We start from the raw sequence: 27,767 nt of genomic DNA on the forward strand, positions 1-27,767 counted from the left end.
TGGGGCTCCACGCAAGATCTCATCCCGTGGGGTCAAAATGATCATGAGAACGGTGAGCAAAGATCCCAGAACCACACGGGGGGACCTGGTGAATGACCTGCAGAGAGCTGGGACCAAAGTAACAAAGGTCACCATCAGTAACACACTACAACGGCAGGGAATCAAATCCCGCAGTGCCAGACGTGTTCCGCTGCTGAAGCCAGTGCATGTCCAGGCCCGTCTGAAGTTTGCCAGAGAGCACATGGATGATACAGCAGAGGATTGGGAGAATGTCATGTGGTCAGATGAAACCAAAGTAGAACTTTTTGGTATAAACTCAACTCGTCGTGTTTGGAGGAAGAAGAATACTGAGTTGCATCCCAAGAACACCATACCTACTGTGAAGCATGGGGGTGGAAACATCATGCTATGGGGCTGTTTTTCTGCCAAGGGGACAGGACAACTGATCCGTGTTAAGGACAGAATGAATGGGGCCAAGTATCGTGAGATTTTGAGCCAAAACCTCCTTCCATCAGTGAGAACTTTGAAGATGAAACGAGGCTGGGTCTTCCAACATGACAATGATCCAAAACACACCGCCCGGGCAACAAAGGAGTGGCTCCGTAAGAAGCATTTGAAAGTCCTGGAGTGGCCTAGCCAGTCTCCAGACCTCAACCCCATAGAAAATCTGTGGCGGGAGTTGAAAGTCCGTGTTGCTCGGCAACAGCCCCAAAACATCACTGCTCTTGAGAAGATCTGCATGGAGGAATGGGCCAAAATACCAGCTACTGTGTGTGCAAACCTGGTAAAGACCTATAGTAAACGTTTGACCTCTGTTATTGCCAACAAAGGTTATGTTACAAAGTATTGAGTTGTATTTTTGTTATTGACCAAATACTTATTTTCCACCCTGATTTACGAATAAATTCTTTACAAATCCTACCATGTGAATTCATGGATTTTTTTTTCACATTCTGTCTCTCACAGTTGAAGTGTACCTCTGGTGCAAATTACTGACCTCTGTCATCATTTTAAGTGGGGGAACTTGCACAATCGGTGGCTGACTAAATACTTTTTTGCCCCACTGTACTTGTAACTGTCCTCTATGTCTGCAATGTTGCCTTCTGGTAGTTCAGTCCCCTCAGTTCTGACTACCTTCCCTCTCTTTGTTACATTTCTCCAGTCCGAACGACATTACAATATCATTGCTGTATATCCTGGTGGTGTGGATCAGTGAATCAATGTCTCGTTCACTCTTGGCATACAGCTTGATGTCATTAATGTACAGGAGGTGGCTGACAACTGCTCCATTCCGTAGTCGGTATCCGTAGCCAGTCTTGTCAATGATCTCACTGAGGGGGTTCAGCTGTATGGAGAACAGCAGTGGGGACAGAGCATCTCCTTGGTAGATCCCGCACTTGATGGTGACTTGTGCTATGGGCTTGAGGTTGGTGCTGCATTAGTGTCATCTAGCAGACGTTAGAGGGTACTTCACACAGTCTATATAGTCCATATATATATATATATATATATAGGGAGAGAGAGAGAGACGTTCATTTTAACCTATTATAACTACAGTATTTTCTTGAAACTAACCAAGTATATTTGGGGCCAAATAGATGCCAAAGAAAAACTACAAAACTAGATTTGTTTGTTTTAAACTTAAAGATACTTTTACATGTGTAATAACAACAATTGCAGAAATAATAATAATAATAAAAAGAAGAAGAAAGACATCAGGTGCAAAAATCTGCCAAATCAAATCTTGGAACCTCTCCAGCTAAACCAAAATATGTTCTTCTAAGTACGTTATTTTTATTCATGACGTCACTGCTGTTTAGTTTTCTGTCTTTATGTATGTTGGATGTGAGCAGAGCTGTATGTTTTAATTTGTTTCAGAAATCCCTCAGTCAGGACATGCCATATTATATTTAGATGTAAGCTAACTTCCTGCTAACTTCTAACTCGCTTAAATGTCATAAATTCCATTTTCACGGATGCCTGGATGTTAAACTTAATTGTTACACCTCGTAGAGCAGCCACACTGATCATTTTATTGCAGATAAAAGAATTTAGACAGTTTGTAACTCTCAGTGATCCTACAGTGATCGTTTGACTTATGGACCCGCTAGTGATGTGTCGGTCACGAACGAAACGGCTCTTAGAGCCAGATCATTGACATGAATGACAGGTGCAGTGTTGCCAACTCCTCAGTAAGGAAAATCGCTATTGGCTGTCCTAAAAGTCGCTAGAAGTCGCTAAATGACGTCATCACCTAATTTGCATAATTGGTCATGCTAATGTAATTGTAACCTACGCTGCTGGAGAGAGAAATAACATCGTGGAAGAGACATAAAGTGAGTAAAAAACGTCCTAAATGCATTTAGAGTTTATTTAGAACTACAAATTAAATTTATTTTAGCAATTATTGTTTTGTTTTAATGTCACAATTCCAACCCTGCTCCTTAATCCGGGCTTTGACCGGCAAAAGTGACCCGAAATAGGCACTCTGGTGGAGTTACTTTGTGTGTGTGTTTATAAGTAGTTTTAAACCTTGTGATCCACAAAACAGCATAACAGTAAAAGAGTAAAAGAAGAACTGACTGCGTTACAGCACCCGCTGCTTGTTGAGAGTAAAAGCGATATGCGCTTTCACGTCTTTTTTTTTAGCGCTAGGGGGTCTAAAAACTCGCTAAATATAGCGACAAAGTCGCTAAGTTGGCAACACTGGACAGGTGTCAGCTCCTTATTAGGATCGTGTTTCTTTTTTTCTTTCTCTCACTCTCTCTCTCTCACTTTTTTTCGCTTCATGCAGCACGTTTGCAGAGCAGAAGGGGGAGGGGCAGTAGTTGCACTCGCAATTGCACAAGAACAGAGCAGGAGGGAGGGCAACAACAAGAGACAACATAGTCACATTAGAAAGGCCTAGTAATGAAAATAAGTGACACCAAGAAAAGAAACAAAATCTGGAACCATTTTAATTTTAATGACAAAACATAACTTAAGGACAAGAAAAGGATATCACATGGAGCCGGCTCCACAAACAACCTGCACAGGCACCTGAGAACTGTCCACCCATTAGGGCAATGGGAAGATAAAACACAGTCAGTTGAGTGTGATATTAATGAAGATGCCAATGTGTCTACTGCAACTGTTGCTGCTGCTGCATCTACAACATCATGCAGTAGACCACCACAACCACATAAACCAACCCAGAGCTGTATTAGACAGTTTTTGTAGAAGCCTGTGACCCCAGCAAGAACTCAATTTATAAAGACCTGAAAATGATTGCACTTGATTTCCAACTATTTTTAGTTGTGGATGATAAAGGAATCAGAAAGTTTATTCATGCACTGAATCCTATGTATGCAATCCAAGCAGGAAAAAAACTCCTTGTTTTGCATATTAATTTATATTTTATTGTGTTGTGGTTTGTGTTGTTTCACTTTAAATTTGTTTAAAAGGAGAAAGCTTTTTTTTTTTTAAAAGTTAAAAATAGAATTGTAAATAGTTGGTTTTTGTATTTTATAATTTATTTTTTAAATGTTATGTGGAGTGAATAAATAAAAGCATATTTAGGAGCCGGTTCTCTAAAAAGAGCCAGAATTGCCATCACCTGCAGCAGAGTTTGGGCCCACACGGCTAATGACATCAGACTTAAAGACCAGATTTCACAGTCAGTGTTTACACTTTCCTTTACCTCTGGATTTAAACCTCTTAATGCTAAAAAAATCTAAAGTTGTCTCAGAATTGATGTTTTTCATGTCTTCCTTTAGTGTTAGTAGAGACAATTTGTCATGGTCCGTGTGAGCAGCTGTGTGCGTCCTATGGGGATGATTGTCTGCCATCCTCTCACCTGGGCAGCTCACCTGGAGTTAATTCATGGCAATCAACGGACAGTATTTATGGCCAGCTTCACCGTCATCTCATGACACAATTAGAAGATGATTGTATATTTTTAACATCAACAAGAGTTTCACTAAAGAAAAACACTCAAAAGGAACAAAAAGGCACATATTTTTTAATGTCTAAAAAATAAAAACTTGCATAAAAATAATAAAAAGCTTTGAATTGATGGCTTATTTACATTTTCCTGCTTACTCTCTAGTATGTATTATAAAGCTGTCTATGAAAGAGGAAATGCCATAATTATAATCAGGACATATAAATACATACAAACATGAGAAATATGTGGGAAACTAAATTCTCTTTATTTTCTGCATTTCTGCTTCTCCTTTTTTTCTCCACTTGTCTCTGCTGAAGTAAACCCACATCTCTGCACCCATCAGCCACTCTGATGGTGTGATTCTACGTCAGCTGCAGGGCTGTCAATACTGCAGCAGCACAGACATGCCAGCAGCTTGTCGATGGGCCCTTTCCGCATGAAAAAAACCAGAGTCAAATCTACAAAAGGACTGAGCAGAGACAAAGTCAAAACGATATCTGGGGTATCAGTATCGAAGTGATAATGAAGTGAGATGATTAAAATATAAAAAATGGTGGTGGGAAGTACGATCAGAAAGTAGTTAAGCAACAGCAGAACTAAAGTTCCTGCAATTCTTCTTTTTTCCTCAGTGGGTACTGCGGTGGCAGCGGGCAGCGCTGGTAGGATCCCAATTAGACAGTAGATGAACGGAAGACCCGGCAGGAGGGTGAAACAACTTAAACGGAAATATTGTTGTAAGACTGTGGCAGGAGGAATACTGACAATACAAAAAGCCCAGACCAGAACACAGAGCAGCGCAGAACTCTTAGTTTGCCTGATGCAGTCCAACAGTGGGCAGGCGATGAACAAATACCTGCAATACAAGACGAGCAGCTGTACAGATTATCACAATACAGAATATCATATTTATGACCATAAAGATGCTGCACAGTGAAATCCAATGCTCAGAGGCAGTAAAGTCACTGAAAGACAGATAGATACCTTTCCAGGGCAATGCACACCTTGAAGTAAAGATTAGCCATCACAGCACAGTAGAAAACAAGAGAAGAAGTGTTGGAGATTTTCCTGTCATCAGGCTTTGACACCATCATCATGATAGTGCAAATCTGGATAACTGTGGCAATGAGGAGGTTTGTGTAATAGATAATAGGAGTTTTATTCTTTTGCACCTACAGGAAAAGTAAATGAAAGTTACATTGATGTGGTAATAAACATAACAGTCTGTCTTAAACCGAGTCTCTAAAAAGACATAATGGCGCTTAAGTAAAATGTTTCAGGGATGTGGTGATGAAGTCTTGTTTCTGTCTTTGTTGGTACTTTATTCAGGATAAGATCGAGTTTAGGGTGTCAAATCTAAGAAAACAAAAGTTAAAAAAGAAATAAATAATAAAAAGTGTGTAAAGTAATTTTGCATGTCATACACTTTAGTACAGTTACGTGCAGGGAAACTGGCTGAAGACCTGAGAATATAGCTTTACTGTTCTGAGAGTACCAAGTTAGAAATATGTAACATGGATTTTATTTTGAACTGATGATAAATTTGCTGTTTCCACTCTTAGCCCCGTATCTCCTTTCTTACACTGAGAGATTGGAAGATGGCAAACAGAGATAAAAACATGATGCACGTATAAAAGAAAAGGCGACATTTTATACCACAGGATACAACAGAAGCTCTCGCTGCCATCCTTCTGTCACACATCTTATCTTCACCTGCTCCACCCTGCCGAAGCTGTTTTTCGGCTCTCTTTTGCACCGTCTGCTGTTTGTTGACTCCAGGTATTTAAACTCATCTATCTCTGACCCTGGTTCAATCCCCCAGCTCTCTCTGTCTCTGTCGTTGTGTCCTTGGGCAAGACACTTCACCTACCGCCTACTGGTGTTGGGAGGGGCCGATGGCGCGATATGGCAGCCTTGCTTCTGTCAGTCTGCCCCAGGGCAGCTGTGGCTACACTTGTAGCTGCCTCCACCAGTGTGTGAATGTGAGAGTGAATGAATAGTGGCATTGTAAAGCGCTTTGGGTGCCTTGAAAATTGCTATATAAATGCAATCCATTATTATTATTAATTCACACACATTTTTTTCCATCTCGCGTCTGTTGACCTTTTTCATCTCTCCAGGATCTCTTCCACCTGCACAGCCCATGGAAACTTCTGCCTGACCTCATCCGTCAGCCTGTCCATCACCATTGTAATTAAAAAAAGAGTTAAGAGGTGATCCCCAATGTAATCCTCCCCCCACCTCACCACCGCCAGCCACACTGTCCTCATACCTGTCCTGCACCAGTGCTTTCAAAACCAGTATGCTTTCTCTGGATTCACAAAGACACAGTGCTACTCTTTCTGCACATTGAAGTCATCACTCATCACAATTTTGATGATTAATATTTCAATTCCATGTCTTGATTTTGGGGCATTTTGGGGCTGTGTTTGTCTTTTGTAGTAAACCTTTAAATCGTTTCCACAACGACAAATATAAAAAGATTGCTACATACCAAACAACACACACAAAAGATGACCAGTATGGTCAAAGAAAGGCAGACACATAAGCTGCTCCACAGCACCACACGGGCAGGCTCCATCTCTGTCTGATTTTCTGTAGTGGTGTTGTTGGTGTCCACGCTTTTGTTTCTTAAACCAATCAAAATGAGAGAATTTCAGTTTAGCAGAGATACAGAGCAGCAGTTACACCATTACTTTAACTTGTATATTTATGTTAGTTCATGAATGATTGGTGTGGAAAGCACATCACATCAGTCGTATACACCGTAACTGCCCTGGAAGCGACATCTCTTTCTCTTTCTTTCACTTTCTCTCTCTCTCACAAACACACACACACACACAGTCCAATTTGTAATACTGTCACGGTCTGCAGAGACAGGCCGTGTGGTGGTGTGTGTGATGGACCCAGGTGCGTACACAAGTGAGTAGACGGGAGGGAACTTAACAGAAAGCGAGCCTTTATTATGGCCGAAGACAAAGTGTACAAACACAGCAGGGATAGCGTGACTAAACTAGACTATAACTAAACTGGGAAAACTAGTACTGTGACAAACTAAGAAGACTCAGAGACTATGGTGATAACTGCAAAGACTGACCGTGAAAACATGGAGGTGAGAACACAGACGACGCGACACAGGCTGTATCCCAATTCAGGGTCTGCAGCCTTAAAGGCCGCATTTTAAGGCCGATTACGTCACAGCAACGCGACAAAGGCTGTCCCAATTCGAAGGCTGCTCGAAATGCGGCCCTCAAATGCGTCCTTCATTTCCCTGAATTTTAAGGACGTGGCGGTGTAGACTTCGTGGCCCAACATATCCCAGAATGCATAGTGCGGCGGTGGGTGTGGATAATTTTGCCGAAAAAAAACAGCGGATGAGGGGCGCCCGAAGAGTAAACTTTAAGTAAGTACTGAATATTATGTCACTTATTTATGTGCAAATGTTTAATAACGAAGAACATGAAAATATTACTTATATATAAAGTTATGTGACATTAGTGACGTTTGTACTAACTTGGTTTTAAAGCCTTTACTTTAAAATATACGCCGTTCAATAGCTGAGCTTAATCAGAGAATGATCAAAGCTCATGTAGAAACAAACAAACAAATGAACAAAAGATTTTCTCCTTCATTTCTGTCAAACAAAGCTGTATGAAACGTTTCCAGCTGTTAGTATCATGGTTGCTAGGCAACCTGGGCAGCGCTAGACCGTCCCATTTCACAAGCCTCGCACTTCCGGCCTTAGCGGTCTTTGAGTACGCGGCCCTTGAGGATCGTTGAGGCTGCGTACTTTAAGGCTGCAGACCCTGAATTGGGAAACAGCCACAGACTGCATGAAACACAGAGACTAAATACACATGAGGGATGATCAGGGGAAGTGGCCACACATGGGAGCACAGCTGACACACATGAACCTAAAGACAGGACAGGAGAATTGAAACTAAATACACTGACATTGAATACAGACTTTCAAAGTAAAACAGGAAACATGGAGATTAGACATGACATGAACTAAACATAACCACGCAGACATGACTCATGACAGGTAGACGCACGAACCAGGGAGACTGAGTACAGGGGAAGATGACAGAAACGACAACATGAACTTGGCAACATAAGACACACAGACATAAACACATGAAGGGCAAGGGAGACTTAACACAAGGGTAATCTAATTACAAATGAGCTAGAATAACTTAATGAACCTAAACAAACAATAAACATCAAAATAGACTAAAACTCAAAACACTGGGTCGCATGACCCAGGACCATGACAAATACAGCCTCATAAGGGAGTTTCCTCATAGCTTTTCTAATCTTCAAGTAGAAAAATTAAGTGAAAAGCTAATATCGTCTTTACTTACCTCACGACTGCTCCCAGCTTAACTTCTCAGTAAACTCTGTAATATGTTTATCAAAGATCTTGAAAGGGGAAGTTCATTGCCTTATTTACACCCCATTTCATCACATTAAGCAATTCATAGTCACGTGTTTCAAAATCAAAGGAGGCCACAGCATGAAAATCAACCAGCTAGCATTCCTCTCTTTCTGACAAGGTTTTACTTTATGAAAGCATCTGACTGGTTTAATACGAACAACTAAATATGTAACATCAATCAATCGATCAATCAATAAAAACAGTGCAGAAGCATTTTCTCTATCAACATTAGCAAAACACAATAAGACATTTCAGTGTCTGTGCAAACTGAAAGATAAACCTGTTTGTCTTATTGTATTTCTAGTCTTCCTGACAAACTGCTGTGTATAAAGTTCTTGTAGACACAGCACTTTAGAAACTCTCTAAGCTACATCCTCTTTTCTCTGCTTCTTATCTCGCGTGCACTGACACATGTTGGACAGATGATTGTGCAATAAATACATTTAGCTATTAGTGGCTGCTTTGGGTGTCTGATAACCTCAGTCAGTAACGTTCTGTGTTTTTAAAGTTCAACCTGTGTTACAGAGAAATGAGCTTCCTGCAGTAAAATGAGTAGTTTAAGTATACTTTTTACTAGTTCTGTGGACTAGTAATCATCCCTGTGCCGATGATTGTGGCTGATTTTAGACAGGATGGGATGGCTGCTTGATCTAGTGAGAGGTTGAAGATTCTGGTGAGGATGAGGGTGAGCTGGTAGGCACATGCTCTGAGCACCTTGCCAGGTACTGCATCTGGATGGGCAGCCTTCATGGGGTTCACTTTAGATTTAACACAAGATAAATGTGATCACTCTTGTAACTCTTCTATATACAGGGTTTTTTGGTCATAAAAGGTTTTTGTTTTTTTCTTTAACTTTTCACTCATCTGTGTTGCTCCTGCAGAAAAAGGAAAACACTGACACCTGCTGTTCACTGTTTGTAACTGCTTCTGGTAATCTTCCAGTCTATTCTGCCTCTGACCTTCTAAACACTGAAGATCGAATTTTACTTACTTATTGTAGTTGAAATAAAAATATTAACTCTCTCCCAGAGATGACAGTTTAGCACTGTCACTTCACAGCAAGAAGGTGCTGGGTAACCCATATCAGCCTGGTTCAAATCTCCCTTTGTTCTCCCTGTTTCTGTTGGACATTCATGTGAGATTAATTTGATATTAGGCATAGTGGAAAATTCATCTTTAAATTATGGTGTATATATATTAATCTACACCTGCAATGTGTGCAATATGTCAAATTTCTTCTTTTAAAAGTAACCTTCCCAACACTGTATCATATATCATAAGGAATCTCAGAAAGAAGCATGAGACTTAGTGATGACACTGATGAGTGTTTACACAATAATCCAGCGACGAAGAATTCCCAGTGGCCGCCTTAAGTAGTGAGAGTGTTTATTAGATGATCGTTTGCAGGTGCAGGAGCCAGAGGCGGGAGTTACCATGACTCCGCCCCGGTAAGGAGCAGGGCGCGGGAGGGGAGCGAGGGGAGCAAAAGTAAACAAAAACACTTGATGCCATACCGAGTCAGCTGAGCAGGCACAGGGACCATGACACTTACATGCACCGTAAAAAAAAAAAAAGAAATCCTAAAAAAACAGTAATATCCCAGCAGCTGGGGCGCCAAAATAATACCAGAAAATAACAGAAAATAACTTTCCCATGAAAATACGGTTATTTTCAGTAATGACAATACAGTTTCTTGCCCTAATTTTACATGGGATTTTGCCTTTTTCACGTGCTTTTAAACATTAAATTAGGAACAATTTAATGTGATTAAACAATGAAATGACCTATAAACGAGGTCAATGAATGCGTCAATATGAATAATAATACTTAAATGTACAGAAATATACAGTTAACAGTTGGTTTAAATAATAATAATGGATTGCATTCATATAGCGCTTTATGAGACCCTCAAAGCGCTTTGCAATTCCACTTATAATTTCTAATTCCCCTCTGGCCATCACCAGTAGGTGGTAGGTGAAGTGTCCTGCCCAAGGACACAACGACCGAGAGTGTCCGAGCCGGGGCTCGAACCGACAACCTTCTGATTACAAGGCCCTAAATAACAATAATAATTATTATTATTTGATGTACAAAAAGTTTATATGAATCATTTTATATATTTTTCCATGGCATTACATTTGAATTTATCAGATCAATCTTTCAAATGACGGACAAATATTTGTGGAATTATGATGCATTTGTGAATGTATTTTAACAATCTAAATATACATATGTACAGACAGATACATTTAAAAAGCAAGAAAATTATGTTTTATTACATTTACAGTGATTTTACGTTAATTTACATTTGAAAAGTAAAATCGCCGTCTATTTATGTGAATTTAATGATATTGTAGAAGAACAGTACAAAACTCTAAAATACACTGTAAAATACTTTATATTACAATTTTTTTACAGTGTGATAGTTTGAAGTTTTTAGCTGTCCCATCAAGTCTCTACCATATGAACTTGTACTGTCCTTTTTCTTTTATAATATAACTAATTTTTTTCTCAGCACAAGCAATTTTAGAAATATTAATCGGTGACTGTAGAAACTTTGGTACTTGTACTTAAGACTGTAGAAACTTTCAGTCCCTAACTAAGAGTGGGGTGGGCATTAATGGTGGTCAAAGAAGCATCAGTAAAATTAATACATAGAAGGGAAAAAAAGCCTTATTTATTGCACAAATTTATATAAATATGACAAATATGAACTTTATTGAACCAAACTTCAAATTATATATATGCAGTTCACCTCTCTTTGAGAATGTGAGATAAAGATTGCTCATCTCTGGGGTTATCAACCACCTAAAGCAACCTCTAAGATAAGCATTTTGGATTAACTGAAGGCTTTTCAGGGAGTTTTTAGGACATCCTGATAATACAGTCGTCCAGCCTGGAAGTAATAAATGCAATAAGTGCACATTCGCACCTCAACGCGTGTCCAAGAAAAATCCATCGCGCCTCAAAATATAATGTTTTGACGCGCGTGAACCGGAAATGTGGGAGGAAGTCGTGCCAGACGGTATCTTTGCAAGATGGCAGCTGTCGAGCTAGCGCTTGAAGAGAGAGTCTCCCTTCTCTATGTACTGTGGAGAGCAGAGCAGCGGCGTAAAAGACGTCCTCGCCGTACCTGGGTCCATCAGGTCCTCCAGAGGCGTGAGCAGTTTGGTGAGTTTCACCATTTGCTCCAGGAGCTGCGCCTGGATGACGGCCGATTCCAGCGATATCACCGTCTTTCACTCGGCCAGTTTGAGGACCTGCTGTCCCGCGTCGGTCCCAGAATCGCCCGCCTAGACACCAACTACAGGCGCTCAATCCCACCTGCAGAGCGCCTGTCCATCTGCCTGAGGTTAGTAAAAGTATTTAATACGGTAGTCCTTTATTGATACCTGTGCTAATATATGCTAAACCATCCATTTATACACTGCTAACATGGAAGTGGTATGTTAACAGTGAATGCTCTCGGTGTTTACTGATAGCAAACTGTGGTATGGAGACGACTGTTTATAATATTTCTCGTGATACTCAGAAGGTCTCATCAAGTCCCGATTTAATTCGATTTATGCTGTTATCAGTGTTTGCAATATCAATCTATGCGGTCGGTGTTTGCTGATATCAAACTGTAGCATTAGGACCACTGTGGGTTAATCTTTGTAGTGATACTCACTCCTTTTTATTTAGACCTGGTTTAATACTGGGATAGTTGAATATTTGTATATAATCACCGCAGACTGTTTTAGATTATATCTAATATATATCATGTAATTATCCTTATAATTACAAAATGTTTTATGTAAGATTTATGTTTTGTAATTTGTAACTTTGGAATTTCAATAATGTATTTTGTAACTGCAGTACACATAATACTCATTTTAAACAATTTTGTCCAGGTTCCTTGCCACCGGGGACTCCTTCAGGACCATCGCGTTCAGTTTTCGAGTTGGTGTGTCCACGGTGAGCCAGATCATCCCCCAGGTAGCGACGGCCATCTGGGACTGTCTAGTGAACGATTTCATGGCTGTGCCTTCAACTGAAGACTGGCGGTCCATCGCAGAGGGATTCCAGGAGCGCTGGAACTTCCCTCTCTGCTGTGGAGCTCTGGATGGGAAGCACGTCCAGACGAAGGCACCCCCAACTCAGGATCCGTGTTCCACAACTACAAGGGAACTTTTTCCAATGTTCTTCTTGCGGTTGTGGATGCAGGGCATCGCTTCCGCGTTATTGATGTTGGGGGGTACGGGAGGACCAGCGACGGTGGTATTCTGGCCAACTCCACCTTTGGTCAGGCTCTTCGGGCTGGGACTCTCCATCTGCCTCCTGACCAGCCTCTACCTGGTGGAGAACACCGTGGAGCCCAGCCCCATGTCTTTGTGGCTGATGAAGCGTTCCCGCTGCGGCGTGAGCTCATGAGGCCTTTCCCTGGACGCCTCCTCCCTTTAGAGAAGAGGATCTTTAACTATCGCCTTTCCAGGGCCAGGATGATAGTGGAGGGTGCCTTCGGTATCCTCTCATAACAGTGAAGGTTGTATCGGCGCGCCATGGAGCTCCGTCCTGAAATTGCAGAGAAGTGTGTGAAGGCAACTTGTGTTCTCCACAATTTTCTGCGCTGTGTGGACGAGAGAGGGGCACCTGCTGTGAGGGGTGTGGCACCTGCTGTGGTGGAGCCGTTGCAAGGCCTGGGTCGCATGGCAGCAAACAACTCCTCCAGAGAGGCTGTCCTGGTGAGGGAGAAATTCATGGCCCACTTCTCGGCGGAGGGAGCTGTGTCTTGGGAACCAAAGGAGTAGCCTGTTTGAAGTCCGAGTGACTTTCCCACAACGGCTCTTTTAAGAGCCACCCACAAACCTCTAAAGAGTGTTCCTGTCTTTTTAAATTTTTCTTAATAAATGGAGCTCTACTCCAAAATAAACTAACCTCTTTTTACTCTCTTAAGTAACTTGTCTTCACTCACACGCGTGGTTTTTTCGCGACTCAAACGCGCCACACTGACGCGCGTTTCAGGCGTTTTGGCTGAATTTTTGGCTGAATTTTTGGCTGAATCTGCTTCCGAATTTTTGCGCTCTCCGCAATCGCGTGTCATCGCGCTTTTCCATTGCCTTTACATGTAAACCTGACGCTCTGTTCGCGTCCATCGCGTTTGGTGTGAACACACCGTAAGATCTAAATGTACTTGTAGTACAAAATGAAAAGGAAAATATGTAGTGGAAACAGATTGCTTATTGAAATCATACGCAAAAAGGTTTTCTGTCAGGACATCACTTTTATATTAATTCTATAATAAAGTAGATGTGCCTGTGAGATTCACACGTTTTACTGAAACAATGCTACTTCAACAAGATTAGCTGGCAAAGGTCAAAATACTCATGTCAAGGTCTCAGAAAGAGAATTTTACGAAAATATTCATATTTATTTTTTGATATATAAAAAGTTTAGTTTCGTGTTTATCTAAGCAGAAACCTATTGCTGGAACAACCGAGACAATCCACTACAATGGCAAAAACAACCCACCAGACACCAGAGCTCTTTGTGTGATCTCGTGCACAAGGGAGGTGACCAAGACCAAGCCTGTTCCAACCACTTGAACCCCGTCACTCTCGGTCAGCCCCTCCATAGCACTGCTCTTTATTGTGGTTACATGAATAGGCATAGCTCTCATTAACATGTGACATCTTAAACAGCCATGTGTGTGAACAATGAGTGCCTGTCTGTGTGTGAAATCCTGTGACCAGCAGAAGGTCATCAGCTGGGACTTTAAAGATGAAATTGCTAAACTGCTAACAACAAAAAGAAACACAGTCATAGCTATCACTGATGGGGAGAGTGTGACCAAGGTCACAATTTTTGAAGAATTTGCCATAAAGGTCCAGCGGGGGGGCGGGGCTATGAACTCAGAGGCACAGCGCCCCCTTTCTACATTAATGTAACAAGTAAAACCCAGTTTTTTAGGGCTCCCACAATCAATGTAAAGGAAGACCTTTACAGGCAAGCAGATTATCTCCTCAATCCTCCTGCTCCTATCACTCCTCTGAAGATGATTTCAGCCAATGGCGGGCTCATCACAGCACAAGGGGAGGTGGGGGAGGTAAGTATTTGTGGTTGCATTAGAATTTACATAGCTATGGGTTTTCAAATAACTCATTACTGCTTGTATTTTTTATTCTTAAAATGATCATTTTTGTTGTCAAACAGACACTTAATTCTGTTGTTATTAACCACAATTTAGAAAAATAAATATTTTCCTCAAACCGTTTCTGGTATTTATGCAGCCCATGTGTCTACATGCACTTGTATTGTAAATGCTAGATTCTAATGAACAGTCTCTACTTGATAAAAACAAATATAGCAAATATAATTTGTATATCTGAAACTGGCAAATTTTTCATTGAAGTTGTTGTCGCTAAAGCATACAACTAAGTTACAAAATGTACTGTTTACAGAAGGATTTTCTACAAGCTGTTTCATAATCACAGTATATGAGAATCATCATAATAACCGATACAGATGAAACAGCTTCTGAGAAGATCAATGCCATGTGCAGAATACTAACAATAACAATAACATAATCTAAACAGATGGCTGGAAAAATAAAAACCTATCACAGATCACTACACTGACTATTACTGACATTACATTTAAATTTACTTTTCAGTTTCCTGCTGTAAAGAAAGTGAAGTCAGGGAAACAACATGTTCCCCTTAAAAATCTCCAGCTAAAGGAGGTAATAGTGAAATTTAAGTTTTATATTGAAAATAGTTAAACTAACGTGACAAATTTGACATTGCTGGTACAGAATGTACGAGGCTGTGGGCTCCCCCCATTTACTGGACTTGTTATTATTTAATTAATAAATCTTTAATTCTGTCATGTTTGTGATTTCAGGATGGTTATACCATGACAGTCTGCCTCTGGAGGGAGGCAGCCGTTTACAACTTAAACGTGGGAGACCACATCAGCCTCTCCCACATGAAGTGGAGCCAGTCCTCGTATGGCTTACAGCTGCACAGCACAGCATTTACAAGGATTGAGGTGTGACATAATATTATATATCATCATTGTTGTGGCCACAACAGAAATGCCAAGCCAGCTGGAGGTTTTGCTGGAAAATGGACAAAGCCTGTACATTGACAGTGAGCTGTGGAGTCCCTTTGATAAGGAACTAGAGGAGGCAATAATCAAAGTTACTGTTAAAATAAAGGGGAAGCAAATTGTACAGATTCAAAAAAATCAGTATGAATAATTTGAACAAAATGTACAGTTCCTATGTTCAGTTTCTTCGAAAATATGACAGATTGTATTTTATAAATTAAAAAGAATGACTTTTTTTTTTTTTTATCAGTATTTATAATTTTTAATGACATTTTGTTAAGTTCTGTACCATAGTTAACAGTTATAGTATTTTCCAATGTTAAGTATTTATATTTTAAAAATTCTAATAATCTTATATTTGTGTTTGTTTTTAATTTTTTAGAACACTGGAAGGCTAGAAATGTTTTTCTTTTGAAAAGAAGAATAACAGAACAGATCAAGGCTAAATGTTTTATTTTGTAGATAATAAAGGGGGCAGGTCTATCAACAATATTTTATTTGTACCTTTTGAAAATGCCAACAAATTCCTTTTATTATTAATTTTAACATTCCTGCTCTTTTAATTTTTAATTCAAATGATTGTGGAAGGGCAAAATGACGAACTCGAGATTTCTGGGTGGATATGATATCAATTAGAATAGAAAAGAATAGAACAGAATAGAATAATTCTTTAATTGTCCCACAAGGGGAAATTTGGTTGTATCAGCAGTACAAAACAAAAAAACACACACACACATATACAAACAGAACAGAAACATGATTTTTACATTTTTACATCATGGACAATAGTTACCAAAGCAGAGTACAGTACAGTTGTTAAAATTAGAGTACAAACAGTGCAGGATACTGAAAAATGTTTAAATAGTTAGGAATATTTAGAATAATTAGCAAAATGCCGACTTTGTATCGTACCTGTCCATTAAAAAGTAGACATGTCTGGTTTAGTGATGGGATTTCCGGCTCTTTTTACAGAACCGAAAGAGCCGGCTCTTTCGGCTCCGAACCGGCTCTTCAGGTTGTTTTGTTGCTTTAATTAATTTATTATTAACAATAATATAAAATTATGCACAAAAGGAATTACTAATGTACAAAAAAAAGTGGTTTTATTTATATATGTTTATATATAAATATATGCAGTGGCCCCTAGAGACAAAACACGTACAAACTCCAAAACACATTTCTAGCATGAACTGAACTTCCAAAACAGAGCTACCTAGATTACTTAAATTACACAATTGAAAGCATGAAAGCATATGTGTATTGTTTATGTATTTATACACAAGAACTATATTCATATATAGTCAAATAATTTAAAAAAAACATTTAAAAAAAAAGTTCATTTACCTGTTACTACCACACACCAAATCTGGTCGTTGGTACTTGCTAGCTTGTGTAGCCACTAGGTAACAAAAGCTCAACACTGCCCCTAGCATCCTGGAGCACGTGTTTTGAGTTTTTATGTGCTTTGGAGTTTGTACGTGTTTTTACGTGTTTTGGAGTTTGTACGTATTTTTACGTGTTTTGGAGTTTGTACGTGTTTTTACGTGTTTTGGAGTTTGTACGTATTTTTACGTGCTTTGGAGTTTGTACGTGTTTTTACGTGTTTTGGAGTTTGTACGTGTTTTTACGTGTTTTGGAGTTTGTACGTGTTTTTACGTGTTTTGGAGTTTGTACGTATTTTTACGTGCTTTGGAGCTTGTACGTGTTTTTACGTGTTTTGGAGTTTGTACGTATTTTTACGTTTTGGAGTTTGTACGTGCTTCGGAGTTTGTATGTGCTTTGTCTGTAGGGGCCACCGTAAATATACTTTTATTTATTCACTCCACATAAAATGTAATAAATAAATCATATAATACAAAAGCCAACTATTCACATTTCAACTTTTAACTATTTAAATTTTCAGCTTTTTCCTTTTACAAATTTAAAGTGAAAAAACACAAAACACTGCAAACTACAACACAATTAAATATAAATTAAAATATGAAAACAAAAAGAACATGCATATTCTCTGTCATATGGACCTGCATGAATAAACTTTATGAATCCTTTATCATCTGCAACTGAAAATAGTTGTGGATGATTAGTATACCTTTCTAATCTACATATATATATATATATATATATATATAGTATATCTTTTGTATATAAACGATAAACTTCCATCTTCAGACAAAAATGATATGACTTAAATTACTTAAAAGTTCTGCCTGGTCTTGTGTCTCTTTGTTTCTGTAACATAAATAACGAGCCAACATTTTCCTTACGACACCACCGATCAGCTATATGGACCCTCAGTTTACCTGTACACATCCATCTCACCTGTCAGCTGTTTAACACCTGCTGATGATTCAGGAAGCACGTCCACGTGTCCTGGTGATAGTCTCTTGTTTATTGCAGCTGCTGTTCAATATAATGTAATGCCGACATGAAATTGTGCACAAAATAAGTAAATGCAGTTTGTTTCTTGACCGCAGACCTGCTGTTTCCCTCAGAGTGACTGATCTGGTTTAAAAATGACAGACTTTAAAAGGAGGCGAGATGGACACTGAGAAAACTACACAGCACTTTATCAGTGGCTGATATCCAGTCACCAGTTTTAGCAAACAACAGACTGTCAGGTGACGTTTACGTCACTGTTGTATTTGTTTCTTAGAAAATCATTTTGGCTCAGATTAAAGTCAAGTTTTATAACTGTACAGTTTTACTAAAGTTCAATGTCTTACTGCAGAATACGTGTTAGACTGAACCATTCGCTTTTCTTTATTATCTGCTGTTCATATGTACAGGATTTTTTTAACCATGAATTTTGAAATAAAACTAACATGAAAAATCTTTTTTATACAAGGAGAAAAGAGAAAGCGCTATCGACCAGGAGAAGTGTCTGAACCAGCATGCTGTTTGTGGATACTGAAAGACTCCAGCCTATCTAGAAATAATTACATTATCTGTTTTGTAATATTTATTAAACTGTATTCTAAGCACAATTATCTGTTAGAAGTTTTGGGGTTTACTAAATTAAGAAAAAAATCAGATTACTGTATTTTCCGCACTATGAGGAGCAGTTAAAATCCTTTAATTTTCTCAAAAAAAATGTATGAATTCTGGTTAAATTCTCTCTGACTACAAACCTATTTTATGTGATTTTATGTTTCAAAAAAACTGCCAAAAACTGTTTTAGTACGACTTTGGGAAGCTTCAAAGCTGAGCATTACCGCTACCGTAGTCACGAGCTTCACACAGTAATCTGGGTCCAAAACGCCGTCCTTTAAGTCATACAAATGCTGCGGCATCACTGAGAGTTAAAAACTGTCTAATTTATTTCATCTGTAATAAAATGATCAGCATTGCTGCTTTACGGTGTAACAATTAAGTTTAACATCCGGGCATCCATGAAAACAGAATTTATTCAATTTAATTGAGTTAGAAGTTAGCAGGAAGTTAGCTCGCTAGTTTTCACCTAAACATGATACAGCATGTTCTTACTGAGAGATTTCTAAAAAGAAAAAGAAAATAATACATTTCTTTTATCTTTTCCAAAATGATTGAAGACAGAAAACTAATCAGCAGTGACATTTGTAGGGTTACGGAAGTTGGACTAGCTGGTATATAATGATTTGCTACTTGATCACTAGCAGCACAGCTATGTTAGCATAACATAAACACAGTGAAGCTGGAGGATGAATGCTAACTTTTGTTCAGAAGAATTACGGAGATAATCCATCCACACGAGGTTAGTCATTAATATACTGCAACCACACCGGAATAGAGCAGTAGCGAGAGAATTCTAGCGACGTGTTGGTCACAAATGAAATGGCTCTTACGGTGTGTTCACACCGAACGCGATGGACGCGAATAGAGCGTCAGGTTTACATGTAAAGTCAATGGAAAAGCGCGATGACGCGCGATTGTGGGTCCCGCGAAAATTCGGAAGCAGATTTGCGTCGCGAAAACGCCAAAACGCGTGAAACGCGCGTCAGTGTAGCGCGTCTGGCGCGTTTGACTCGCAAATAAAACCACGCGCGTGAGTTTTTGTGTTGCATATTGTGCATACGCGCGTTTCGCGTCTACCGCTCGAGTTGGAAAAATCTGAACTCCAGAGTCAAATCGCGCCGCGACAACCAATCAGGAGCCTGGTGACGTGGCTCTGACCTAGGTCAAAGGGGCAGATCCAGCCAAAGCACTTCATTCTTCATTCAGTATGGAGGAAAAGCTAATCAGTGCCGTGGCTAATCACCCAGAGCTATATGATGCTAGCTACTACTTCTACCGAGACAGGAATAAAAAGGACCTAGCTTGGAGACACATAAGTGAGGAGATCGGGCAACCTGGTAAGTTCATTCCTTCTTCTTTTTAATTTTCAGACTGACCCGATGAACCCGCGCAAAAGCTAGCAAGCCCGCCTACTGTCCCGCTATTTTCCCACTGATGTACAAATACCTTAACGCTAACAAGATAATGCGTTTATTCAGAGGACATCTGCAGGAGAAAGTGGAAGAGCCTCAGGGACACTTATAATAAGGAGAAGAAGACAGAGAAGGAGAAGGGGAGTGGGTCTGCAGCAGGATCGGGGAGAAAATGGAAGTTCTTCGCGGTCATGGGGTTTCTGGACCCCTTCCTCACCCCGCGGGAGACTAGCGGTAATATGGTGCGGACCGTGGAGAACTTCTCCCCCGAGGACCAGGGACAGCCCGAAGAGGCAGCAGGGGAGTGTCAGTCAGAAGGTATGTTTACATTGAGTTAATGTAGGCAGTTAATTTATGCTCGTTGTCATACAGGAACATATTTTGTTTATTAATAAACAGTATACAGTAGTCCCGCTGTTCATCCGTCACTGCCTCGCCTTTTCGCTGATTTTTTTTATTGCACCATACAGCTTTCAACAATGCGCATTGCATTCTGCAGCCCAAATGACAAATCTCCTCCGTGTCGTGTCTCCTGCGCTTGCCAAACTTATCATGTTTGGTTTTGATAACCATCACGTCCAATAGAAAAAAACAGCACAAAAACACTCATAACTATGACCCTCATTCGGAAATACACACCTGCACCGGGAGCAAAAAAGGCGCACAAAAGTGGCGCCGCAGACGGAGAAAAAGCGCGGCATAATACTTTTACGTTTTAAAATCGACAAAGGTTTTCACTTTGAGAATCAACTTGTGAGAACTGTGACTACTGTTCATGTGCTGCAATAAATGAGAGACCACTGTATATAATAATAAGTATATAAGTATATAATAATATAATATTCTCTATGACTATTGTCTTCAACCTGTTAACATTTAATATTGTCTTCATAGAGTCAAGTAATCATGCAGCAGAGTCCTCCCCTGTCTCTTCTCCTGGCTCCCCAGTCCCTGGTCCCTCAGCTCCTGCTGCTGCACCCACAGGTATGAACATCAAGCACTGACAGCTTTTTACTTGCTTGAATTCCCTTGTGATCACCTTTACTAAATATCTACAACCAATCTGTTTATATCCTGTTTTTTTCAATTTTGAAAATGAAAATCTAGTAGCAGCCTTCTCATTACTTTGTGTTGTTTTGTGCTGTGTTTTACAGGCCCACAGAGGAGGACAGCTCGAAGGCGGGCGAGGGACGGGTCCCAGGACGGTCCATCGGCGGTGGAGCTGGCCATCCTGGAGTCCCTAAAGAGGCCACGCCCGTCTCCAACTGAACATTTCCTCCTCGGCCTTGTTCCTGTTCTGGAGAGCATGCCGCCTCAGACACGAGAATTCGTGAAATTTCAAATTTATAAATTAGCTTTTGAAAACAGCACAGCTGTGTTAAATTTGGAAACATTGGACCCTAATGATCAGTAGTTTTCTGATGAGGCAGCAGCTCTCCAGGGCAGAAACAATGTTCTTATTTTTCTCCTCCTTCTCCCTGAGGCTCTCCCACTCCAAGCTGGGTCCTTTTTATTCCTGTCTCTCTGTAAATAGTTAAATTTCATATATTTATGATAAATGTTTTTGTTAATGAATTTATATTTTTTCAAATAAACATTTATAATGACAAAATGTCTCTGTTCTACTACACAGCAAATATTGGCACCCGACTTGACACAAGTAGAATTTATTTCATATTATACTAATGACAAAACATAATAATACAGTGGGATGCAAAAGTTTGGGCAACATTGTGAAAAGTAATTATTTTCTTGTACAAATCACTGGTTGTCACAATAAAAATAGTCAGTTAAATATATCATATAGGAGACACACAGTGATATTTGAGAAGTGAAATGCAGTTTACAGAAAGTGTGCAATAACTGTTTAAATCAAGCAGGTGCATAAATTGGCAACACAAAAAAAGAGAAATGAAATAAATATTTAGTGTATATCAATGTGTGTGTCTCCTATATGATATATTTAACTGACATTTTTCATTGTAACAGCGATTCATACAGGAAAATAATGACTATTAATAAGGTTGCCCAAACTTTTGCACCACACTGTATATAGGAACATAGTGAAGACAAGTTACTTAAGAGAGTAAAAAGAGGTTAGTTTATTTTGGAGTAGAGCTCCATTTATTAAGAAAATTTTAAAAAGACAGGAACACTCTTTAGAGGTTTGTGGGTGGCTCTTAAAAGAGCCGTTGTGGGGAAGTCACTCGGACTTCAAACAGGCTACTCCTTTGGTTGCCAAGACACAGCTCCCTCCGCCGAGAAGTGAGCCATGAATTTCTCCCTCACCAGGACAGCCTCTCTGGAGGAGTTGTTTGCTGGCAAGGAACCTGGACAAAATTGTTTAAAATGAGTATTATGTGTACTGCAGTTACAAAATACATTATTGAAATTCCAAAATTACAAATTGCAAAACATAAATCTTACATAAAACCTTTTGTAATTATAAGGATAATTACATGATATATATTAGATATAATCTAAAACAGTCTGCGGGGATTATATACAAATATTCAACTATCCCAGAATTAAACCAGGTCTAAATAAAAAGGAGTGAGTATCTCAGTGGTCCTAATGCTACAGTTTGATATCAGCAAACACCGAGCGCATACATTGATATGACACCACAGCCATGCTATCATTCAAACACTGATAACAGCATAAATCAAATTAAATCGGGACTTGATGAGACCTTCTGAGTATCACTAGAAATATTATAAACAGTCGTCTCCATACCACAGTTTGCTATCAGTAAACACCGAGAGCATTCACTGTTAGCATAGCACATCCATGTTAGCAGTGTATAAATGGATGGTTTAGCATGTATTAGCACAGGTATCAATAAAGGACTACCGTATTAAATACTTTTACTAACCTCAGGCAGATGGACAGGCGCTCTGCAGGTGGGATTGAGCGCCTGTAATTGGTGTCTAGGCGGGCGATTCTGGGACCGACCCGGGGAAGCAGGTCCTCAAACTGGCCGAGTGAAAGACGGTGATGTCGCTGGAATCGGCCGTCATCCAGGCGCAGCTCCTGGAGCAAATGGTGAAACTCACCAAACTGCTCATGCCTCTGGAGGACCTGATGGACCCAGGTACGGCGAGGGCGTCTTTTACGCCGCTGCTCTGCTCTCCACAGTACATAGAGAAGGGAGACTCTCTCTTCAAGCGCTAACTCGACAGCTGCCATCTTGCAAAGATACCGGTCTGGCACAACTTCCTCCCACATCCCTCCCACATTTCCGGTTCACGCGCGTCAAAATATCATATTTTGGCGCGATGGATTTTTCTTGGACACGCGTTGAGGCGCGAATGTGCACGCGTCAAATTAGGGGCGTTTGGGGCATTTTTGTTCGCGTCCATCGCGTTCGGTGTGAACACACCGTTAGCAATCCGACTTTGGTAACATTAGTTTCTCAGGCACATCGCTTTGTATGAACAGGAACGAACTGGCAACTACAGAAAGTCATGTGATCAAGGTCAACAGCAAGGGTAGCTGGGAGCTCATTGCTGATTGGCCAAGTAATACAACAACAGATAATCTTATTTGTCCACATCTTCCTTTAAACCAAAAAAGAAAGAAAGAACTAAATTGTTTACATCATACACTGAAAAATGACTTCCCACTGCTCTTTTTTTCTAGCTGGGCTACAAATACTTTTGGGATTATATAGTAACTATAGTGGTTTTCCGTCCCTGGTTTATTTGAAGACTTCTCTCCAAAGCCACCGTGAAAACTATGCAGCATTAACAAGTGGCTGACCTGAGCTACAGTCACCCCGTGCAGCTACGTCTGCTGCGGTGCCGTAGCTGCAGTTTTGTAGCTCCAGCGTTGTATCTGCAACTACCTCTCCTACAGTGTTGTCCATACTGCAGCAGCACAGAGATACAAGCAGCTTGTTGATGGGGCCTTTCAGCATGAGAAAAAACAAAATAAAATCCATCAAGGGACTGAGCAGAAATAAACATAGGGGAATATTATCAATATTAACAATATGTGGGAAACCAAAACCTGTCGTTCTTGGTAAAACCAGTTTGAAAGCAATAAAGACTAGGGGAAAGAACGTCAGATGATAATTAATTAACAAGAGAACTAAGGTTCCAACAATTCTTCGTTTTTCTTCAGTGGGCACTGAGGTGGTAGCAGGCAGAGCTTTGAGGGTCCAAACCAAAGTGAGGATGAACAGGAAAGAAGGGACGAAGGGAAAAAAAAGAAAAAAAAAAGTGATTGGAATCACAGGGAACACTTCAACAAGAAGTACAGTGATAATAGACAGGAGCCAGACCAGAACAGAGAGCGGCACAGAACATTTAGTTTGTCTGATGCAGTTCCACTGTGGACGGGTGATGACCAAACACCTGCAACACAAAACAAACAGACATTCTGATCATTATAGGAGGACATTTATCTTTAGAGGGACGCTTGAGAATTTGATTTAATGCAATACAGACAGAGAAAAACAGACAGGTACCTTTCAGTAGCAATGCACATCTTGAAGCTAATACTAGCAATCACAGCACAGCAAAAAATTTGAGGAGAATACTGAAAATCGCTATCTAGTTCACTGTTTGGTTGGATGAATAAAGGGATCATCATGCTGCACTGGACTAGATTGGAGAACAACAGGTTTGCGTAGTAGGTGATGGGGTCCTGCTCCTTTTGTACCTGCAGAAAATATTAATGCAACAAGTCACATTGATGCAGTAATAAATATGCCTTTTTGAATTAAAGAGATTTGTTACAGCAAATGAGTTTATTTATCCTGTCTGTGGTTTATCCTGTGATTTAGACTTACGAAAAACTAGAACTAACTAAACTATAAAACTAGACTGTTTGTAAAAGTGAATTAGTTCAGCAGGAGTGAGACATAGAAAGTATTAAAAGTCTTCATTTACGTACCACAAAACACACCCAACAGCTCACTGCCATGGTCAAAGGAAGGCAGGCATAGATGTTTATCAGGACGATGACATGGATTTCATCAAAGTTCTCCATCTGTAGCAGACTTTCTGTATGATGGAGCTGCTGTAGAAAGATCCACCCACTCTCTTCTCTTGGCCAAAAGACTTGCCTGTTTGCAACAGGAGGTGTTAAAATAGTGAGCAGATCAACATTGTTGTTATTTTGATATGAAATTATAGCTCAAGATATTAGAGAAAAAAAACAAAGTCTGCCAAAATAAAAACAAAAGTGGAGAAACAAAAGAATGGTTGATTTTTTTTTAATATAGTGCCAAATAACAGCAACTATAATGTAAGGTAAAGACTCCACAATAACACAGAGAAAATCCTGCAATCATGGGACCCCCTCTGAGCAAGTGTAGCAGCGTTTAAAAAAGACTTGACACCTTTTGGAGCCACAGCACATATTTCACATTAGAAAATCACACAGCACACCACCAAACAAAAATATCACAAAAAGCATTTAGATAATTCTCCGTGCACCAGTTTTGGCGGAATTGGCTCGGTTTGTCTCCACAATACCTTTTTTGCTTTCTTCTAACAAATAATCATGCTGGGCCTTCGTCTGGGTCGGCATTTCTCCAGGTTCCAGGTCAGAGCACTGCTTTTCCTTTTCAAATATTTATCTATTGCTATTACGTTCTGCGCCGTCTCACAGCTTCTGTTTTACTAGCAGTTGGCCCATTTAATTAGAGCAGGTATTTGTACTGCCCTCTAGTGGAAGAGAAGGTAATTGTTCTACCAATTTCTCACGCCAATCGCTTAGAGCGGTGTTTCTCAAAATGTGGTACGCATACCACTAGTGGTGCTTTGGCTCTCTCTGGTGGTACGCGGGAAATCCCCCCAAACATTTTTAAGATTAGATAATATACCATTTTTGAGGTATACAAAGACGACACAAGAGTTCCCAAGGCTCTTCTTGGGGCCGGAGTCAACCAGAAAACATCTCCCCGAGCATGAGTCCTTTATGAAGTGCAGCCTTTCCTTATCGCCAGCAGTCTCGGCCACTACGGAGCACTGGTGGACTCGTTTCACTGGGCATTAAAACTGCAAGGGCGGCAGACAGCGCCGTCTGCATAAAATGAACACAGTGAAGCTGGAGGATGAACACTAACTTTTTTTCACTCGATAAATTTAACGTGGCGGTTCCCGATAGTTAGGTGTAAGAAACCTTTACATTTTTTTGGGAATCCAAAAATAACACACCACATTTTTTTATTTGCAGGCCCTATATAAAATGATATAAAGTGGACTTAAAAAGTCTGCATACATCTAGCACTTCCCAGACACACACACACCTCTTTCAGATGAACACACTCGTCCACGCTCAGCACAGCCACAGTGTGTCTGACACACTCTGCTACCTGTGATTGCTAAAAGGAGATCTGCAGCAGCTGATGGAAGTTTGTTGCTTTAATTTTTGCTTTTAAGTATGATATCTAACTTTAGCTCATGCTTTTGTAATTGTTTGAGCTTTTTATATTTCTGTTTCAGAGCACTAGCTTTATATTTGTGCTGCATTTGTTATATTACTGTGTTTAAATAAACTGTAGTCAAAGGGAAGAAACAGCCGAGCACAAAACACTTGTGGCTGAAACACGAGTGAGTATTATCTGTACAAACTTCGAACAGCTGGCAAAAACATCTGCATCATGTATGTTAGTGCAACAGGTTTCTGCTTCACTCTAGCAAGGATCAAGCCTTGCCATGAGTTCAACTTCTTTTAGAAAATTGCCATTTGATGGAGAAAACCATGTTTCTGTGTCCCCTGGTGCTTCATTTTTGAATGAATGAATTCATTCAATGAATTTTTGAAAGCAGTGTCTCTATTGCAAGAGACACTGCTTGCAATGTTGTATTTTGCGAGCCAGTTATTAGATGGTGCCCATGCAATCCCATGAATGATCCGCCCACGATGCCGCCCTGGGCAACGGCCCATGTCGCCCATATCAAAACCCGTCACTGCTCTGGTTGATTAGTTTATTTCCTGAATGGGAACATAACAACAGATGGCTCTCCACACCCCGCCCCACACAGCTACAGCAGGACATCTTGTAACTATTCCGCTTTACCAAGAGTTTTAAATCCAACTGGTGTCAGCCACGTGCCCACTAAGCACTCGTCAGGTGATAAAACAGGTTTTATGCACATTGTGTGCGAACAATACAACTCACCTATTGCGTATCTTCAGCAGCGACTGGAAGCGATCACTGCAGCCAGGATCAAACCAAGACAGGGGGCGCTGTTTCCCCATCACACTGACATTTGAGGCAAGTTTCAGTTTTATTTGTCATATGAAAGTTCGCACTGGGTCAACATTGCAATGAAATGTCTAGTATTTATAGTACAGTAAAATATTAACAGACTAAATATATATAAATATATATATACACACATGTATAAATAAAGAAATCTTAAGAAATCTTAAAATAGAAGTGTGACCGTTGACATCTTTTGAGGGGGGGGGGGGGGGGGGGGCAACGTATTGCACATGAGATAAAGTAGCAGGAGTGAGCAGCAGTGCAAACTGAGCAGTGCAAGATTTAAAGTGGCAGTTAGTACAGTATTGCACAGAGTAAGGGTTTTGATTTTTATTTATATACTTATAAAAATGAAGTGAACAGAGTGTAGAATCCACTTGAGAAACTGTAGCTTCTGTGTGCATCCTGTGAAGTGTGGTGTGTGTGTTCAGGTGTTGTAGTTGAGGTTTTTTTGAGTCTTGTAGTCCGAGCAGACAGACTCCTGTAACGTCTACCAGATGGTAACAAGGAGAACAGCTGGCGTGCTGGGTGGCTGTGGTCCTTGGTGATGCTGTGCGCTTTACGGAGGCACAGCTGGAGATAAATATCCCGAATGGCAGGAAGCCTCATGCCAGTGATGTGTTCTGCTGCCTTCACCACCCTCTGTAGTGATTTTCAGCTGCTGGCAGACTGTAATGCAGCTCGTCAGCAAAC

At 40.2% G+C, this 27,767-nt stretch overlaps 4 protein-coding genes across 4 annotated transcripts; 2 read left to right on the forward strand and 2 right to left on the reverse strand.

Annotated features, from left to right (window-relative positions):
• Nucleotides 1–4,264: 4,264 nt before the first annotated feature.
• Nucleotides 4,265–6,527, reverse strand: LOC148099876 (uncharacterized). The gene is made up of 3 exons (XM_087849670.1): nucleotides 6,417–6,527; nucleotides 4,907–5,094; nucleotides 4,265–4,778 (listed from the first exon to the last, which is right to left on the reverse strand). The coding sequence occupies exons 1-3, from the start codon at nucleotides 6,501–6,503 to the stop codon at nucleotides 4,265–4,267; spliced, it is 789 nt and encodes a 262-aa protein (XP_087705796.1). The 5' UTR covers nucleotides 6,504–6,527.
• Nucleotides 6,528–11,398: 4,871 nt separating this feature from the next.
• Nucleotides 11,399–13,150, forward strand: LOC148099877 (uncharacterized). Its single transcript, XM_087849671.1, has 3 exons — nucleotides 11,399–11,712; nucleotides 12,254–12,417; nucleotides 12,930–13,150. Exons 1-3 carry the CDS (start codon nucleotides 11,399–11,401, stop codon nucleotides 13,148–13,150), a joined length of 699 nt encoding a protein of 232 aa, XP_087705797.1.
• A 6,497-nt stretch (nucleotides 13,151–19,647) lies between these two features.
• Nucleotides 19,648–21,518, forward strand: LOC148099878 (uncharacterized). Its single transcript, XM_087850493.1, has 4 exons — nucleotides 19,648–19,777; nucleotides 19,919–20,170; nucleotides 20,747–20,836; nucleotides 21,007–21,518. The coding sequence occupies exons 1-4, from the start codon at nucleotides 19,648–19,650 to the stop codon at nucleotides 21,264–21,266; spliced, it is 732 nt and encodes a 243-aa protein (XP_087706619.1). The 3' UTR covers nucleotides 21,267–21,518.
• Nucleotides 21,519–23,588: 2,070 nt separating this feature from the next.
• LOC148099879 (uncharacterized) lies at nucleotides 23,589–27,067 on the reverse strand. The gene is made up of 4 exons (XM_087849672.1): nucleotides 26,988–27,067; nucleotides 24,752–24,923; nucleotides 24,324–24,517; nucleotides 23,589–24,210 (listed from the first exon to the last, which is right to left on the reverse strand). The coding sequence occupies exons 1-4, from the start codon at nucleotides 27,065–27,067 to the stop codon at nucleotides 23,589–23,591; spliced, it is 1,068 nt and encodes a 355-aa protein (XP_087705798.1).
• Between the last annotated feature and the right edge of the window lie 700 nt (nucleotides 27,068–27,767).

The sequence above is a fragment of the Neolamprologus brichardi genome, chromosome 13 (assembly GCF_056152115.1).
Source record: "Neolamprologus brichardi isolate AB-2024 chromosome 13, ASM5615211v1, whole genome shotgun sequence".
Classification (NCBI taxonomy): Eukaryota; Metazoa; Chordata; class Actinopteri; order Cichliformes; family Cichlidae; genus Neolamprologus; species Neolamprologus brichardi.